Here is a 17751-nt window from a genome sequence, read left to right as displayed (position 1 = left end):
TTGAGTGTAGTCTGGCCCAGGAGTGGGAAGGTGAACGGAAAGGCTCTGGAGCAACGAACCGCCCTTGCTGTCTCTGCCTGGCCGGTTCCCCTCTTTCCACTGGGATTCTCTGCCTCTAACCCTATTACAGGGGCTGAGTCACTGGCTTACTGGGGCTCTCTCATGCCGTCCCTGGAAGGGGTGCGTCACCTGAGTGGGTTGATTCACTGATGTGGTCATCCTGTCTGGGTTGGCGCCCCCCCTTGGGTTGTGCCATGGCGGAGATCTTTGTGGGCTATACTCAGCCTTGTCTCAGGATGGTAAGTTGGTGGTTGAAGATATCCCTCTAGTGGTGTGGGGGCTGTGCTTTGGCAAAGTGGGTGAGGTTATATCCTTCCTGTTTGGCCCTGTCCGGGGGTGTCCTCTGATGGGGCCACAGTGTCTCCTGACCCCTCCTGTCTCAGCCTCCAGTATTTATGCTGCAGTAGTTTATGTGTCGGGGGGCTAGGGTCAGTTTGTTATATCTGGAGTACTTCTCCTGTCCTATTCGGTGTCCTGTGTGCGTTCTCTAATTCTCTCCTTCTCTCTTTCTTTCTTTCTCTCAGAGGACCTGAGCCCTAGGACCATGCCCCAGGACTACCTGACATGATGACTCCTTGCTGTCCCCAGTCCACCTGGCCGTGCTGCTGCTCCAGTTTCAACTGTTCTGCCTTATTATTATTCTACCATGCTGGTCATTTATGAACATTTTAACATCTTGGCCATGTTCTGTTATAATCTCCACCCGGCACAGCCAGAAGAGGACTGGCCACCCCACATAGCCTGGTTCCTCTCTAGGTTTCTTCCTAGGTTTTGGCCTTTCTAGGGAGTTTTTCCTAAACCTGCATTGCTTGCTGTTTGGGGTTTTAGGCTGGGTTTCTGTACAGCACTTTGAGATATCAGCTGATGTACGAAGGGCTATGTAAATACATTTGATTTGATTTGACCCTTCATGTGCTGATAGTTATAGACCAATAGCACTGACCTCTAACTTGTGTAAAATGAAGGAAAAGATGATAGTCAACAGATTGTCATATTTCTTGGAACATAGAGGTTTATTGAGTCAATGTCAATGTGGTAAAGGTAGATCTACTTTGAATGCATTAGTAAAGGTGAGCAATGAAGATGAAAAAACTTTGGTCATGAAAGAAGTAATGGCTACTGTCTTTTTTTTTTACATTGAAAAGGCTTATGCCACTATGTGGAGAGAAGGCCTATTGATTAAGATGGAAATACTTGGTATTGGTGGGAGATTATATAACTGGGTTTTGGCCTTCTTATTTAATCACTCATTTTGAGTTAAAATAGAATCCATTTTATCTGATGCCTATGGAGAAGACAATGGTATTCCTCAAGGCAGTGCTATCAGCAGTGGTACCCCACCTGTTTTGAGCCCTACATTTGTTTTTTTCTTGGGCTTGCCTGTTTTGCATGTTATTTTGGCATTAATACGTGTCACATATCAGTTTGCAAACAATGTAAAATATATATATATATCATTAGGTTAATGAAGCCGCATACAAACATGGTCTTTTTTTGTTTTCTTGAGTAAGGCAGCTCCAAAATGCAGGTGTTCCAGCCTAGCTCAGTGATTTCTGTGGTGGTGGGGCAAGCCAGCAGAAAATACAGAGCATTGCGCCAAGTCTAAGGGTAGGGCTAGAAAATTCGAGCCCCTTGGGTGCTGACAAAGAGTTACATTAGAAGTACCCATCCAAGAAGGCTCAAGGTCATTGACCACAGATAAAATAACATCAAATCACGTTATATGTACAGTAGCTTTGATTGGACTGATCATGTCAACATCATACTTTCAACAATCTTAGCTAGCAGTCATCATCATGAATCAAGTCGACAATCTACTGGCAAATCTTTTTTAATCCTTGTCATATGAAGATAAATAATGAAGATAAATTATAGATAAAACATAAACATTACACAATAAGTTGGAAATCACAAATTCAACAATGAGTGGTTTGGAAGGAATCAGTGAGCATTGCATTGCATTGCATTGCAAAGCCATCACTAACCTGCTATTCAGTGGAGTGGCTCTGTGGTCCCAAATCTGAGATTAAGGGTCTCTTTCCCAAGTCAATGAAGCATGTTTTGTGCCACGCACAAAACAACTGTTAACTCTAAACTGCGAAAACTTGACTTCTGTGAGTTCAAGACAACTGGGAAGTCAGGAATAAACGAGCTCCGACTGGGAAAATGCGTTTTGAATGGTCATCCAACTTGGAATTGTAAATCTGGCCTCTTTCTAGCGATACAAAGATCAATGACGTCATCATGATTCAACCTTGTTTTTTTCTGAGTTCCCAGTTGTTTTGAAAGCACCATGTATCCAGAGAATGGCAGACATTGATGACAAAATGTGCCCAAGAAGGACCGTCGCGCCACCTTCCTGTTCAAGTGAGCACAGCACAACAAGGTGAGTCCAAAAATGTATTCTATGCTGCTGCATAAATTATGTATTATGTCAGGGAGCAATGTATACTGTAGCTAAGAAAGTAATACTAAGTGTATGTTGTGTAGTAAGATGTTAGTAGCCCATGTGCCTCACCCTAATAATTTGGTATGTTTATCCTTTAATTTTGCCTACTGTTCTGACTTGGTGGTGCACTTGGTGGTACCTATAACCTGTTTTAGAGAAATGTATTCATTGAATATTGTAAGAGCTTTCATTGTCCGCTTATATGCCCCCTTTATTTATTTATCTCATGGGTCTGACTTGGTGTACAGGGAGAACACTGTAAGAATGGCCCGTGTTCTGAATTCTGTCGATGTACAGTATATTTCAAAAGTGCTAAACACATAATTATATTGACTATGCCCGTCCTAGCTCGTTCATTAATGTCTTAATCAAAATTACAGATTGCCTCTTGTCTGCTTGTTGTTTGTTCCCTTATGCCATAGTTTGTACATCTCAATTGTCATTAGAATCCACACTGGTTTAAGCAAGTCAGCCATCTCAGCTATGTTTTTTTAATAGGCAGTAAAGGAGGCTGAATGAACTGTTTCACTGCCAGGCAAGGCTCCGCTGAAAGCCAGGTGTAGCAGTGGTAAGATTTTGGGACAGCTTTACGTAGGCCGTTTGTGGGCACCGTTTGTCACTGTTATAGTGCAATTAATGTATTGTTTAGTGCTGTGTGCTGCAGTGACTTTGCTGGCATGCATCCCACCTATATTTATATCGCCACTGGCTATCAGTCCTTTTTTGTACAACATGATTAATGATGTGTTTTCGAATGTAGGGAGGGGTATTGGGGCTTCCCTATATGCTGATGATGGAGCTATTTGTAAGGTGGGAAGGAATGTCTCACGTGATCAAATTTATAGTGAATGTTGAAAGATTGTCAATTGACTGGGGTTTTAAATTGTCAGTGGCGAAGTCTTGTATGTTCTTCTCGAAGAAAAAAGTTGCTGATAATATACAGTTGTTTCTGTACGGACAACAGCCCGTGGGGAGGGTTTCTAAGTATAAATATTTGGGTTATGGTTCAATGAGCGATATACATGGAAAGATGTAAGAAGTGTAAGAAGGCAATGAATGTTATGCGCTCGGTCTCTGGTTATGAATGGGATGATGATAGACAACCGTTGATGGATATTTATGGAGCTCTGATCAGGAAGACAATTGATTATGGGTGTATAGTTTATGGAACAGCGGCAAAGACTTGGCTTCAGAGGCCGGACAGAATCCAGTATTTAGCTTTAAGGATATGCATTTATATCAACATCTGTATGTGCCTTACTAGTTGTCATTAGCTTATTGAGTTAAGTCAAATCAAATCAAATTGTATTTGTCACATGCCCCGAATACAGCAGGTGTGGACCTTACCGTGAAATGCTTACTTTACAAGCCCCTTACCAACAATGCAGTTCAAGAAATAGAAATAAACTAAATAAAAAAATGGAATCAATGAAAAAGTAACACAAGAAATGTACATAACAATAATGAGGCTATATACAGGTGGTACCGGTACCGAGTCTATGTGCGGGGTCTATCTCAACCACACTGCACACTGCCCTAACCCATCTGGACAAGAGGAATACCTACGTGAGAATGCTGTTCATCGACTACAGCTCAGCATTTAACACCATAGTACCCTCCAAACTCATCATCAAGCTCGAGACCCTGGGTCTCGACCCCGCCCTGTGCAACTGGGTACTGGACTTCCTGACGGGCCGCCCCCAGGTGGTGAGGGTAGGTAACAACATCTCCACCCCGCTGGTCCTCAACACTGGGGCCCCAAAAGGGTGCGTTCTGAGCCCTCTCCTGTACTCCCTGTTCACCCATGACTGCGTGGCCATGCACGCCTCCAACTCAATCATCAAGTTTGCGGACGACACTACAGTGGTAGGCTTGATTACCAACAACGACGAGACGGCCTACAGGGAGGAGGTGAGGGCCCTTGGAGTGTGGTGTCAGGAAAATAACCTCACACTCAACGTCAACAAAACAAATGAGATGATCGTGGACTTCAGGAAACAGCAGAGGGAGCACCCCCCTATCCACATCGATGGGACAGTAGTGGAGAGGGTAGTAAGGTTTAATTTCCTCTGCGTACACATCACGGACAAACTGAATTGGTCCACACAGACAGCGTCGTGAAGAAGGTGCAGCAGTGCCTCTTCAACCTCAGGAGGCTGAAGAAATTTGTCTTGTCACCAAAAGCACTCACAAACTTCTACAGATGCACAATCAAGAGCATCCTGTTGGGCTGTATCACCGTCTGGTACGGCAACTGCTCCGCGGACAACCGTAAGGCTCTCCAGAGGGTAGTGAGGTCAGCACAACGCATCATCGGAGGCAAACTACCTGCCCTCCAGGACACCTACACCACCCGATGTCACAGGAAGGCCATAAAGATCATCAAGGACAACAACCACCCGAGCCACTGCCTGTTCATCCCGCTATCATCCAGAAGGCAAGGTCAGTACAGATGCATCAAAGCTGGGACCGAGAGGCTGAAAAACAGCTTCTATCTCAAGGCCATCAGACTGTTAAACAGCCACCACTAACATTGAGTGGCTGCTGCCAACACACTGACTCAACTCCAGCCACTTTAATAATGGGAATTGATGGAAATTGATGTAAAATATATCACTAGCCACTTTAAACAATGCTACTTAATATAATGTTTACATACCCTACATTACTCATCTCATATGTATATGTACTGTATATACTGTACTCTATATAATCTACTGCATCTTTATGTAATACATGTATCACTAGTCACTTTAAACTATGCCACTTTGTTTACATCCCCGACATTACTCATCTCATATGTATATACTGTACTCGATACCATCTACTGCATCTTGCCTATGCCGTTCTGTACCATCACTCATTCATATCTTTATGTACATATTCGTTATCCCTTTACACTTGTGTGTATAAGGTAGTTGTGGAATTGTTAGGTTAGATTACTCATTGGTTATTACTGCATTGTCGGAACTAGAAGCACAAGCATTTCACTACACTCGCATTAACATCTGCTAACCATGTGTATGTGACAAATACATTTGATTTGATTTGATTTGACTGGCTTCACACTCCAGTACAGTAGGTAGCGGTGTATGTACCTGTCAGTTGGTTGCGATACGGCAATAAAACTTGAAGGAGAAGATGAAGAATTCCCACAGACGTTATAATACGCATGCCCTCCCCACCTGAGGATCTGTCTTTTCAGCCTGTGTTTGAGGGGTGCACAATATACTGGTAACTTAAATCTCACAGGATTGATTGTTTTTATTTTACTCTTTCATATTCCTGCTTGTGCCAGTAGTTTTTTCCCATTAACGTTACGACCGAGGAAATGTTTGTAATGACCTGTCAAGCACACCCGGTAATGTCGGAAATAGTGTCAATGGAATACATGGTCTTTCCAGTGCATCTAATAATGCTAAAGCTTCATCAGGGATTTAATGTTTAGTCTCGACATTTATGACGGCTTATGGTAGAGAAATTAAGGTTCAATTATCTGGCAACATCTCTGGAGGACATTCCTGCAGTCAGCATGCCAATTGCACACTCCCTCAACTTGAGACATCTGTGGCATTGTGTTGTGTGACAAAACTGCACATGTTAGAGTGGACTTTTATTGTCCCTAGCATATGGTGCACCTGTGTAATGATCATGCTGTTTATTCAGCTTCTTGATATGCCACCCCTGTCAGGTGGATGGATTACCTTGGCAAAAGAGAAATGCTCACTAACAGGGATGTAAACAAATTTGTGCACAAAATGTGAGATAAATAAGTTGTTTGTGTGTATGGAACATTTCTGGGATCTTTTATTTCTGCTCATGAAATATGGGACCAACACGTTACATGTTGCGTTTATATTTTTGTTCAGTGTGTGTGTGTGTGTGTGTGTGTGTGTGTGTGTATACATACATACATACATACATACATACATACATACATACATACATACATACATACATACATACATACATACATACATACATACATACAGTGTATTTGCCCCTAATGCAATTATCCAGTCTTATAAATCCCCAGTGGGATTTTGTCAAATAATAAATTATATAACATTCTAACCTTGTTTAGTATTATCTAGTCCAAATATGGCACTATTTGTATACGTTTCAATGGGGGGATTTTATTTTGAAGGCGAACACAGGTAAGAGCACTTATTTCGCGGTGACGTGCATTTTGCCCTGCTGCGCGCTACCTTAACAACTAAACTGTACTCGTGTTCACGTCTATTGGCTCAGAGTGACTCGTTTCCCATATAGGTGATTTTACACTGACCTGGCTCCTTGGAACGGTTTCAAACAACACAATTCACACGACATGTCTAAATTGGAGCAGGTCCTTGATCTTGAACCACCGTATGATCTCAAATTTAAAGGTAAGATAAGAATACTGTCGGTAGCTAGCTAACGTTACCACCTGTACTGCTAACGTTACAGGCTGTAGTAGACGCTTTCGGGAGTGGTAGCTATCGTTACCACTACAGCTCCCTGGACCGGGGATGTGTAGCTACAACAACCCCACTGACACCGTTCGTATACCGCCGCCATTTTGAGATGGAAGCGAGGATATATGGGCCTACCGAGTTACAGAGATATCACTTTAACAGTACTGTACTTTCTAATATTCTAACCAACCTACTGGTTTTGGAAGGCGTATGCTCTCTCGATCGGTATGCTAGCTAAGCAACACATTCTGATTCGACCAGACATTCACTGATTAATTTATTTGCCAGGGTCAGTGGCAAGGCTGCAATTGCGGTTGTGAATGGGAGCAAGCTGATTGAATGACAGCTCATATGCTAGTTATCCCACACATTGACACATTGCATACCCCATTTCGCTATGCCCAGATAGTGCATGCATTGTTATAGCTACATGTTTATCTGAGCCTAGATACACTCTGTTTTCAATGGGTAATTTTACTAAACAGTAAACAGTAAACATCTTCACGTGAATCCATTGACCCTCAACACCATCTCCTCTCCCATGCAGGTCCCTTCACAGAAGTGGTGACCACAAACCTCAAGCTCAAAAATCCCTCTGACAGAAAAGTATGCTTCAAAGTGAAGACGACTGCACCTCGCCGGTACTGTGTACGGCCCAACAGCGGCATGATTGAATCAGGAGCCACTGTCACTGTTTCTGGTAAGGCTTTGTATCTGCAGACCTTTGTCAGTGTGCTGCCAAATATGACAGAGTATCACTCAAGCAACCCCTTTTCGTCAACAACACTAAACAAGAGCAAATGATATCCTGTCACTATTTCCACTATAATTCATTGTGTGACTTTGTAAATGCAGAAGAATCAAGCATGTACATGTCAAATGCATCTACCAGTACGCCTATATGTAGGCATAGTTGTTGACCCAATTTTGACCCCATATCTTCTGCCTCCACAGTAATGCTCCAGCCCTTTGAATATGACCCCAATGAAAAAAGTAAACACAAATTCATGGTACAGACAATCTTTGCACCATCCACTGCTACAGACATGGACGCAGTGGTAAGTTTCCTGTCTACATTAGTACTAATTACATTTTGTGCTTTATTCTAGTGGCTATGTCATCAATGGAAAACCTGCTTTTGTTGATCCACAGATTTCAGTTAAATTTAAATAGCTTTTTGTGATTTCTCCAGCAGAGGGCAGCAAATAGTATATTACACAGCCCCTGAGTGTTGCATGTTTATTGTTATTCCATCAGCGGTCCCTGTGATCAATTAATCCATCTATGTTTACCTTATCTTGTACTTGTTGAATCGCCACAGTGGAAAGATGCGAAGCCAGATGATCTGATGGACTCCAAGCTGAGATGTGTGTTCGAACTGCCCTCTGAAAACGATAAAATGGTAAGTAGTGTGTACAGTAGTAGAAAATAGAACTTCTATCAGCGGCCTTCCAGGGTCCTGGTGTTATACGTCCAATGTTGTACTTTTGTCACGGCCACAATTCAGTGTTGTCTGTCAATGCATCTTTTTCACATTCTCTCAGCGTCTACATGGCTTTCGCTCTCTCCTTACTGCTGTTTGTTCCTTTCTCTGCATTTTATATAGGTACAGTCATATGATTGTTGCCCATATGCGATCTTGTGGATTTTTGTGTGGATAAACTGTAATAACAAGCATTTCTACCTCACAGCTCTCTATTGTCACATCTGAAACACTCACATCATGTAACAATTACAACTTGTTCCTAGTGGTGACGGGTCAGTTTTGTTGGTTCAACACAGTCATTTATAGCAGTGTATAATGTTTTACCCTACAACCAAAGCAGCAATTGAGAACCACTGAACACCCCAAAGTTAAAGACATGACCTCTATATATCTATGATCATGCATGCTGCATGTGCTTCCCCTCGTGCGATAGCCTAGCGGTAGTGCCAGGGAGACCCGTGGTAGCATCATGGCATTCACCACTCCTGGGCAGACCCCCAAGCTCAGCGCCAGGCACCTGGGGGACAGGGCAGCCCCCACCCCCGGAGAGTACCGCACTCCCCTGTGCAGCTGGCACCACCTGGCAGCCCGCTACGACTCCAGCGATCTCCCAGAGTTCATGTCAGCACCCAGCTCAGTGAGAGGCAGGCAGTGGAAGGTTTGTGGCAGAGCAGGAAGTGGCTGTTCAGGGGTAGATTGGGAAGTGTAGTTTACTCACTGTAGGTGGTCACCGCTCTTCTAGTGTAAATTCTGATTGTAGTAGAATAGTTGTCTGATCAGTGCTAAGTATGCTGTACAGGTATGGTTGTAGCTTTGTAACAATGTAATGTTGGATAATGGTTATAACTGTCATTTTGCCATTAGGCCCCTAATGAAAATGTATCACCTCTTCATACTAATTTCAAACAAATTTAAGTTTTCAAAAATATATTTCCATCGATGTAACGGTTTTATGACATTTGGTCTAAGCGTGTTTAGTTTATTTGGTTGGCATGTACAGCAATGTCGGGAGGGAAACTAGGTTCCTGGTCACTTTTGTATTTTTTCACTTTGGCTGCCTCCAGAATGATGTCGATGCAACCAAAGCTGCCCCCGTCCTCAACTCCAAAGCAGATGGCACGTCGGCGCCAAGGCCCAGCAGCGCGTCCATGGATGACTCTGAGATGAAGAAACTGATGGCTGAGTGCAAGAGGCTGCAGTACGATGTGGGCAAACTCTCAGACGAGAACAGACAACTCAAGGTATGGTCATAGGTTGTGTGATGTCTAGGGTTGGGGGGATATTAGGATAGTATTATATATTGGTGATAAAAGGTCATATCCTCAAGGCATAGAGACTAATGTTCTTGTAAGATGATATTGGCCTGGGGCTTTGGCTGTGGTAAAGAAGGATGTGTTTATCTTCCTCTCAGGACGAGGGCCTGAGGATGAGGAAGTCCCACCGGGCAGACGACATGGTCACCGGCTCGGGCGCCATGATGAGCAAACAGCACTCTTCCAGCTCCCTCCCCTCGCTAATGGTCGTCATAGCAGCTATCTTCATCGGATTCTTCCTAGGGAAGTTCGTCTTGTAGGGGTGGGGAGGGGGTGGGCGAGAGAGAAGGAAAGCGGGCCGGCATAAGCTCTCATTTGTCTCCCAAGACCCTCAAGGTTAAAGTGTGTGTTATCGTTGACCTGCCATTATCAGTGATAGTGTCAGCTCACTGCGTACGTACATATGTTCTGTGTACCCGAATCATAAACTGGCCTCGCCTTTTACAATCTCACACGGTTAGTACACATGTGGGGAAAAACAGAGAGGAATGAGCTTTCTCTGGGGTTTTCTTGGTGGGGGGGGGGGTTTCTGTTCAGATGTTCTGTTCTTTTTTTGGGGGGTGAGGCATCAGGAGAGGGAGGTTTTCTTAACTCAATTTTTACACTTGTTAGAGCATCGATAACAGGCGAGTCGGGGTACTGGGTTCAAGACTTTGGTTGAACAATTCTAATGAGTTCTCTTTCTGTGGTTTTAATAAGAGTTGGAATGTTCACTGTCTTGTATGTTATTTTAATCATTTTAATAAAATGGGATGGGGGGGCCTTTCAAGCAAAAGACTGCTAAATGTTGCTGGATGGCCTCTTACATTGAAATGTAACTGAATTCTTAAATCCTTAATTTTTCTTGAGGAATGTGAAACAATACAGTATGCTGGGAATATAGGTGTCTCCTTCCATGGACATTTCCTGTTTCCTACTGACACACACAGAATTATTACATTTCTTTCTAGATTTTTTCTTTACACAAGTTATATATCCCTCGTGAGGCAAACGTTGACTGAAAAGATCTATGTTCTTGCAGTCCTGTCCCATGGTATTTAACATTGAAATAAAATGTTTAACATTATTTTTGTGGCAGTTTGTCATCTTTGTGCATCTTTTGTCTTTGAGGAAGAGTGAGGCTCGATTCCAATTGTGTTTGGTGTCCTCCATTCCTTTGAACTCAAATTGCAAACGCCATGTAATTAACATGCAAATGTCATTGGAGTGAGCTGCATGGAGCATGATGCATAGGCTGAGGTTCCACCCCATGGGGCTTGTAAAGGAAATGTTCACGGTAAGTGCTGCATATGTCGGCTCGACATTCCTTAAAAACACGCCACTGATACAGAGCCAACTTTTTTTGTAGCAGGTTAGGAGAATTAAGTTTAGTTTCAAATCCACAAGCTTGAATATTGACAACCATCATGACTACCTACACAGAGAGGAAGAAACCAGTAATATGGCAAGGAGGAGTCACTTGTATCGAAGTGACATGTTATTAGGATGTCCCATGTCGGCTCAATCGAAATGACTTTTAAATGGCGTTGTCGACAAAGCGTGATTGGATTGAATCACGGCCATAGACAACTTGTGTTGGGCCGTGTTCTTTAGCGCACACAGAACGAAAACAAGCATTTTTAGTACAGTAGATCATCGTTTCACCTGTCATAGTGTTTCATGCCTACTGAACATGATAATGTAGCAACTCAACATTAATTACATACACTGTATTAAGAGTCTAAAAGTCCAATGCACAGTCAGTGCTGCTCCACAACATTGAGCCACTGCTAACCCTAGCTGAGATACAGAACGGGTATAGCTGCAATAAGCAGTACTTTGACCACATCCAGCATGCCACCTCTTTCTCCCTGTTTGCAGCAGCTACTCCCCAGCCTATGGAGCTGGTCGGCTTCCCTCCCCCAATCCGTTGGCCCCTGGCCGGCCCCTGTACACTGTACTAGGGGAGCCTGGTAGGAGGTGGCCGTCTTATGGGGCTGGTTAGGGCTGGAGCCATCCGTGGGCCTCTGGCCGTTGAAGAGAAGGAGGTGGTCCGCCGAGTCTCGATCCATGCGGAAGAGTTCGTACTCGGTGTGCGGAAGCCGGATGCCCAGGGCGGCACAGCCATGGGTGGGGGTGACGTCCTGCTCCAATCCCTGGTGCCATGAGCCCTCGGCCCCGCACTCATTACCCCGGAAGATATTGAGCAGGGAGGTGGTGGCCTGGTCCATGGGAGTCACCCTCATGTGGTCCACTGTGAAGACCAAGAGGGGATAAGGGAGGTTGTTATGCACACTTTAATAATGGCATGATAAGCTGTGATCATACATATATATATTTTTTGGACTAACGCCTACCTGTGAAGACAAACTCTGTCCCTCCCAGGACCCTGGTGGAAAGGACTGCGTGGCTGTAGTGACCCCGTGCGTACAGGCTGAATGTGGGGTGTCTGCACACTGGGTCAGAATAATGCCAGTAATGGCCCTCCCAAGTGCGGTTGTGGTTGTGGAAAACAAAATGGCGGGTGAGGAAGAGGACCCCAGGGCGGACCTCACACCGCTGGCTTACCCATTGGCCCTGTAGTTTGACGGATAGGTTTTCTTCGCAGGGCAGGATGGGAGGATGAAGCTGGTCCGCCCTGGCCATGACTCTGCAGATAAGGCAGGTACGCTCATGGCTCTGCAATGGAGAATGTTTTTGAATGTTACATATTGTGAATCAAGAAGGAGAAATACACACACCTGCAAAAGACTGTGGATGTTGAACCACATTCCATTTCAATGTGTTACATCCATTATACCATCAACATTATTCAGTTGTTTTATGAAATGTGTGTTTTTAAGAACCTTGCTTACTATAATACAATAAGAGTAGCATAATGTGCTAAAAGGTGAAATAGATATGTCAAAGCAGTTTAATGAGTTACAGCATGGTGATAAATAACACTGCAAACTGAAATGTCAACAGACAACCAATCATGATGATGAAAAACACAAACAAGGCAGTTCAAACTGGAGTCTGTTGTCTGACTCTGACCTGCCCAGCCAACCCAATAAAGGAGAAGAGTGCTGGCTTGGCAGACTGTTTTCTCATGTGTTACTTGGGAGTGTTCCTGGCGCCACTACACATCCTAAATTGATGGCAGCGATGAAAACAATCACCATGGCAAAGAAACAAAAGCTTCTCCCTGGCCTGGAAATTGCACTTGGTGATGGGGCTACTACTCCTCTCTCTCTTCTCTGGACGGGGCTCGTTGGACTTATTAAAAGCAGTGGGTGCCTTCTCTGCCTTGCTCTCAAGTCCTTCATCATTAAACAGAATCAGCCACAGGTGTGTGAGTTTGAAAAGGACAATAGCTGGGAAGATGGAGATACAGTTGAATAGACAAATAAAACAAGATATTTTCGCATCCAAAGACTCTGTTTTGGATTATTCCAAACCTTTCAACAGTCTGGTAGACTAGAACATCAAAGATGACCATCATACACAATGACTGCCTTTATGGTTTTCGATCCCTGTTTACACTCATTGGGCTGTGCATACATTCTAGTAAAAAGCCCATCAAGCCCCTGTTATGTGGGGAGCACATTTTAGAGTGTACTCTTAGTGGTTGAGCATCAGATTAACGTTATAGCTGAGTGTACTGTATTCATTCAAGGCTGGCTGTAGCTCTACCACCTTCGCTACCATAGAATGAATGAATCACTTTCAACATAACTCGCCTCAGCTTTTAACTTTTAACTAGAGCTCATTTACATTGCCCTGACACATTATAGGCTGGGAGTTGTTTGTGTTGGTTAAAAAAAGGACATGCTGGTAGATATATGGGTAAATGCTGCGGGGAGACATAAAAGGGATGGATCCTTTTGTATGACGGAGGAGAGGGAGGAAAGGAGGGAGCTTCTGAACTGAAGGCCTAGTTCCATCTCTCTGGTCAGGATCCAGTTTTATCCCTCTGCCCTCGATACAGCCTCAGGCACACACACACTGCCACAGAGTAAGGGCAGGAATTCAGAGCACAGCATACTGCGCCACTATTTGCTATTCTCTTTGAAGAGCGGCTGTGGAAAACCAACCAACGGATGATCACTATCATCCGTGGGTCCGCTCTGCCGCTGGGTTTGCACAATTCATATTCTCTCCCATTTCGCCCAAAATCAAACACCGAAAGTTGTCGTGTACAAGAAGCTACAGACAATACTGTGATTGTTGAAAGAAAATACAAGTACACAGCACTGGAATATGATGTATCCCATACTGTACATGTGTGGCATCATTGTTGCAACAGTTTGTCATCTTCAACATCCACAATACTTTTCAGTTAGTAGGGATTTGATACTTGAAAATGAAACTACAGTATCTGCCAAAAGGGATTCTATCTCAGTGGGTCTCAGTATGTAAGTGATGACCCTGACCATAAAAATACAGTACAACAGATAGAGAATAATATACATTATATATCTCTATGACTCTGACCTTGGTGTGCTGCAGGGGCGGCTGGTAGCTGGAGGGTTTGTGGTGGGTCCTCTGGGCTCGCTCAGTGTGGACATCCCCCAGGAAAAGCTCTTCGGTGAGGTCATCAGGGACCTGAGCGCCATGATGGCGGCGCTGCTCCACACGCACCAGCTGCAGCTCATTCATAGTGAAACCCAGCCTGCGGGCACAATCCCTCCCCCGCTCCTTCTCTTCACCCCACAGGTCATAGCTGATATGGGGCTCCCACGACTCCCCTCCAACCAGGGATGAAGCTCCGCAGCTGGGCTTGAGCCACTGGCTGAGGTTCCTGGCTACCTCAGGGCTGTGGAACACAACCTGGACGCTGTGGAGCTGGTAGTTGGCCTCGGTGCCTCCGCGGACCACCCATGAGGCCTGGCGCAGGTGCAGCTGGCCCCGGGCGAGAATGGTGTAGGTGGGAGAGGAGCAGCGGTTGTCCCTGTAGTGGAACAGGAGGACCTGGAAGGTGTGGTTGTGGTGGAAGAGATAGGATCTGGTGATGAACTCTGGCCCAGGCCTGACCTCACAGCTGACAGGGGGAATAGAGCAAAACATGAATGATATTAGCTTAGTCAAATTATTCACTATTCCAGTATTATGCAGTGAGTCAGGTGGGTAACTAGAGTCAAAACCCAACCTACCAGCCAGTTCAACACCTAGTCTTTTACCCTAAGAGGTCTAAAGCTGAACCTGGTGTTGTGCCAAGTAAGTTTACATACATAATGTATATATTGCAGTGAACTTAACCCAACACCTAGCAACCTCCTCAAGAAGTTTAGATCTCATGTGTCTAGTGCTGCAAGGTACAGGGTTCAAGCTCCAGTCAGGTCTACCCCCTGACTTCACTACAATATATTGACTATGCATTCTTAAAATGATGTACATTTTTAATAAAGATGAATAACAAACCGTTTAATGGCGCACATTACACAGTAGTTTACCTGGTGGATACCCAGTGGCCTGCGATGTTGGGTGGCATATGCACTGAGATCTGTCCTCCATGGAGGTGCTTGAGCATGTAGTGACACTGGGACGCAACAATAACCGCATGCCGATCATGCTGCTGCCCATGTTTCCTCCCTAAGGACCTGACACTGGCTCTTATGTCAGAGTGAAGCAGAGAGCCCTCACAACCACCTGTAGGAACAGTGGATAAACTGGGATGTCATTAAAACACTTTTAAATCGTTAGAAAACTTGCAATTATGCATGTTTTAGTAGTCTATTATACATTTATGAAAACTATATTAAACAAAATAACATGAAAATAGCATGCTTTGCAAAACATCTATTGCTAAATTCTAGAAAATAAAACAAGAATCCACTACTTGTCGTTTAAAATCGCATTTTCAAATCATATACGTTTACATTATAGGCTATATCGCCCAATATTGGATATAATAATACAACTATTTAGGATACATATTAACTTGAAAATACTTCCACCTTAATGTTAAAAACTCACCATTGAAAAGAAAAGCAGTAGAGATAATCAATTTGATCAGTAACATTGTTAGTCTTGACTGAGACGACACTTGAAAAAATATTTGAATTAGGTAAGAATCACTCCAATTTCCATGATAAAGTATTGTTCATCGTTAATGAATTGTCTTCCTTCCCATTTGAGCCGTTCGTCACCAACCGTTCATTCCAGAATAATCAAATAGATCATTGAAAATTCCGTTGTCAATCATTCTAAGAAACGTGGCTTGCTGTGCCGATACGAAATAAAACGAGTTCCTATCAACAATTTAGGCTACCAATTCAGCAGTTCTTCAATGTTGCTCTTAGATAAATGTTATTCATTTTGTTATGTTTCCTCTATCCGATTTTTGTATTTTAAATGGACAGGCGCACTCCTCTCTGTCCTCTGTGTCATAGTTGAAGAACACACACACACGAGTAATATTTTCGTAGGAGGGCACTATCATGCTTTGACTCAGTGCCCCCCAACAAACCGATGAGTCAAATCCTAAAGTGAACGTGAGCAAAGTAAACTCCCGCAAGCAAAAAATAACCAGTGATATGCTTGGGCAGTTTAAAAACAACTGTAGTAGTAGAACACCTAGGTCTGCACTCACAGCACTGTGCCACTGACAATTTGAGCAAAAGTTATAACATATCTTATAAGCAGCTTTTTCATTTTTTCACTTTTGTTTTTCACTTGCTGCTTTGGTATCACATTTCAGACCAGTGGTATAAATGATTGTTATATTAAATACTACACATTCAAATAAATAACTGGTCAAGACATTGCCACACCATACATGAATGCACTGTACAGTAATACAGCAGACACATAATTCTACGTTCTACATTTTACACCAACCTATTGCAATACAAATGCAATAACCAATGCACTCACTATTTGTATTGAAATCTCCTGGGTTATGAATAATTTGGTGGAATATAAATATGCCTTGCAGTTGAGTAGTGAGAGGGATATTTGTCAGTGTGTGGTCAAAAATACCTCTCACTCCAATCTCTCCTCATCTGTATTTCCTCAGTGACCTGATGGGTTTTTCAGCTACATAAATCATTTATCAGTTTGGTTGAGTAAAAACATACAAGAAGCCTACAGTATGAAATCCTGCTCCTGAGGTAAACAGTAAAGTCGATGATCCACCCAAGCTTTTTATCCTAACATTGTGAAGTCCAATAGTAAGATTCTGCAAATGAATTCCTCTCTCTTTCTTTGTTTCTGTCATTTGCCCTCCTCCATTATAATGTGATTGCAGTTAGAGAATCAATGCATGCACTGAGATAAAATAGATTTGGGATTCATTGTATCCACACACATTTATAATGTATCAATGTAAATAATACATAGTGGGTTCTAAATCATTCTATTTACAATATCACTACCAATCATTATGGCCAATCTGGTCTCAAAGCATTTCCTATTATTCTGTACGCAAATCAGAGACACACCATTTAGTATGATTTGTTACGTTTTGCAAGGTATGTCTTAATTTGTGGATGCACATCACACATTTTGTATGATATGTTACAAATTCTAACTAGCTGGCTAATGTTAGCTTGGTTAGGGGTTAGGGTTAAGGTTAAGTTTGGGAGTTAGGTTAAAGGGTTAAGGTTAGGGTTAGCTAAAATGGTTAAGGTTAGGGTTATGGGAAGGGTTAGCTAAAAGCATTAGGGTTAGCTAACATGTTAAGTACTTGCAATGTAGCTAAAATGCTGAAGTATTCCATGATGAGATATGAACTCGCATCCTTTGGGTTGCTAGATGTTCGCCGCATACGCCCACCCATCCATGCTGACCAAACACGCTCTCATTTTTGCCTTAAGTAACCATCTGTCTTATATAACCATACCAAACGTAACAGACCATACTAATTTGAGTGTCTCCGGATTTACATTGTCTATGAGACCAGGCTTTATAATGTGATATTCATGTTCTAGAAGGTGCTGCCTGGTCATTCCGATGTCTGCATTGGCCATACAAGCATTTATTGTGATGCGGCCTTCACAGACGTCAGAGCAAACATGCCTTCTG

The 17751-nt window shown here is 43.3% G+C and overlaps 2 protein-coding genes across 3 annotated transcripts; one reads left to right on the top strand and one right to left on the bottom strand.

The window, feature by feature from the left end:
* Positions 1-6693: 6693 nt before the first annotated feature.
* On the top strand, positions 6694-10831 carry LOC115130203 (vesicle-associated membrane protein-associated protein A-like). 2 transcript variants are annotated; one of them, XM_029661097.2, is made up of 6 exons: positions 6701-6897; positions 7514-7666; positions 7921-8024; positions 8288-8368; positions 9517-9693; positions 9864-10831. In XM_029661097.2, the coding sequence occupies exons 1-6, from the start codon at positions 6840-6842 to the stop codon at positions 10023-10025; spliced, it is 735 nt and encodes a 244-aa protein (XP_029516957.1). In that variant the 5' UTR covers positions 6701-6839; the 3' UTR covers positions 10026-10831. The 2 variants fall into 2 exon arrangements, with proteins under 2 accessions (XP_029516958.1, XP_029516957.1); XM_029661098.2 differs by lacking the exons at positions 9517-9693; positions 9864-10831 and adding an exon at positions 8886-9510 and having other exon boundaries at positions 6694-6897.
* On the bottom strand, positions 10331-16176 carry LOC115130202 (protein APCDD1). The gene is made up of 5 exons (XM_029661095.2): positions 15703-16176; positions 15180-15375; positions 14221-14767; positions 12102-12423; positions 10331-11998 (listed from the first exon to the last, which is right to left on the bottom strand). Exons 1-5 carry the CDS (start codon positions 15746-15748, stop codon positions 11541-11543), a joined length of 1569 nt encoding a protein of 522 aa, XP_029516955.1. The 5' UTR covers positions 15749-16176; the 3' UTR covers positions 10331-11540.
* Positions 16177-17751: the final 1575 nt, after the last annotated feature.

This window comes from Oncorhynchus nerka, linkage group LG6 (genome assembly GCF_034236695.1).
Source record: "Oncorhynchus nerka isolate Pitt River linkage group LG6, Oner_Uvic_2.0, whole genome shotgun sequence".
Lineage (NCBI taxonomy): Eukaryota > Metazoa > Chordata > Actinopteri > Salmoniformes > Salmonidae > Oncorhynchus > Oncorhynchus nerka.
Note: the sequence above shows the minus strand (reverse complement) of the source record. Positions and strands in the feature narration are given on the sequence as shown.

What these genes read in the sequence shown, in the direction of transcription:
- LOC115130203 (XM_029661097.2), top strand. Translation starts at nt 6,840, where the DNA reads ATGTCTAAATTGGAGCAGGTCCTTGATCTTGAACCACCGTATGATCTC. An exon ending in CTACAGACATGGACGCAGTG is followed by an intron (nt 8,025 to 8,287) that starts GTAAGTTTCCTG and finishes GAATCGCCACAG; the next exon opens with TGGAAAGATGCGAAGCCAGA. An exon ending in CCTCTGAAAACGATAAAATG is followed by an intron (nt 8,369 to 9,516) that starts GTAAGTAGTGTG and finishes GGCTGCCTCCAG; the next exon opens with AATGATGTCGATGCAACCAA.
- LOC115130202 (XM_029661095.2), bottom strand. Translation starts at nt 15,748, where the DNA reads ATGTTACTGATCAAATTGATTATCTCTACTGCTTTTCTTTTCAATG. An exon ending in CGCCCCTGCAGCACACCAAG is followed by an intron (nt 12,424 to 14,220) that starts GTCAGAGTCATA and finishes TCTCCATTGCAG; the next exon opens with AGCCATGAGCGTACCTGCCT. An exon ending in GACAGAGTTTGTCTTCACAG is followed by an intron (nt 11,999 to 12,101) that starts GTAGGCGTTAGT and finishes TGGTCTTCACAG; the next exon opens with TGGACCACATGAGGGTGACT.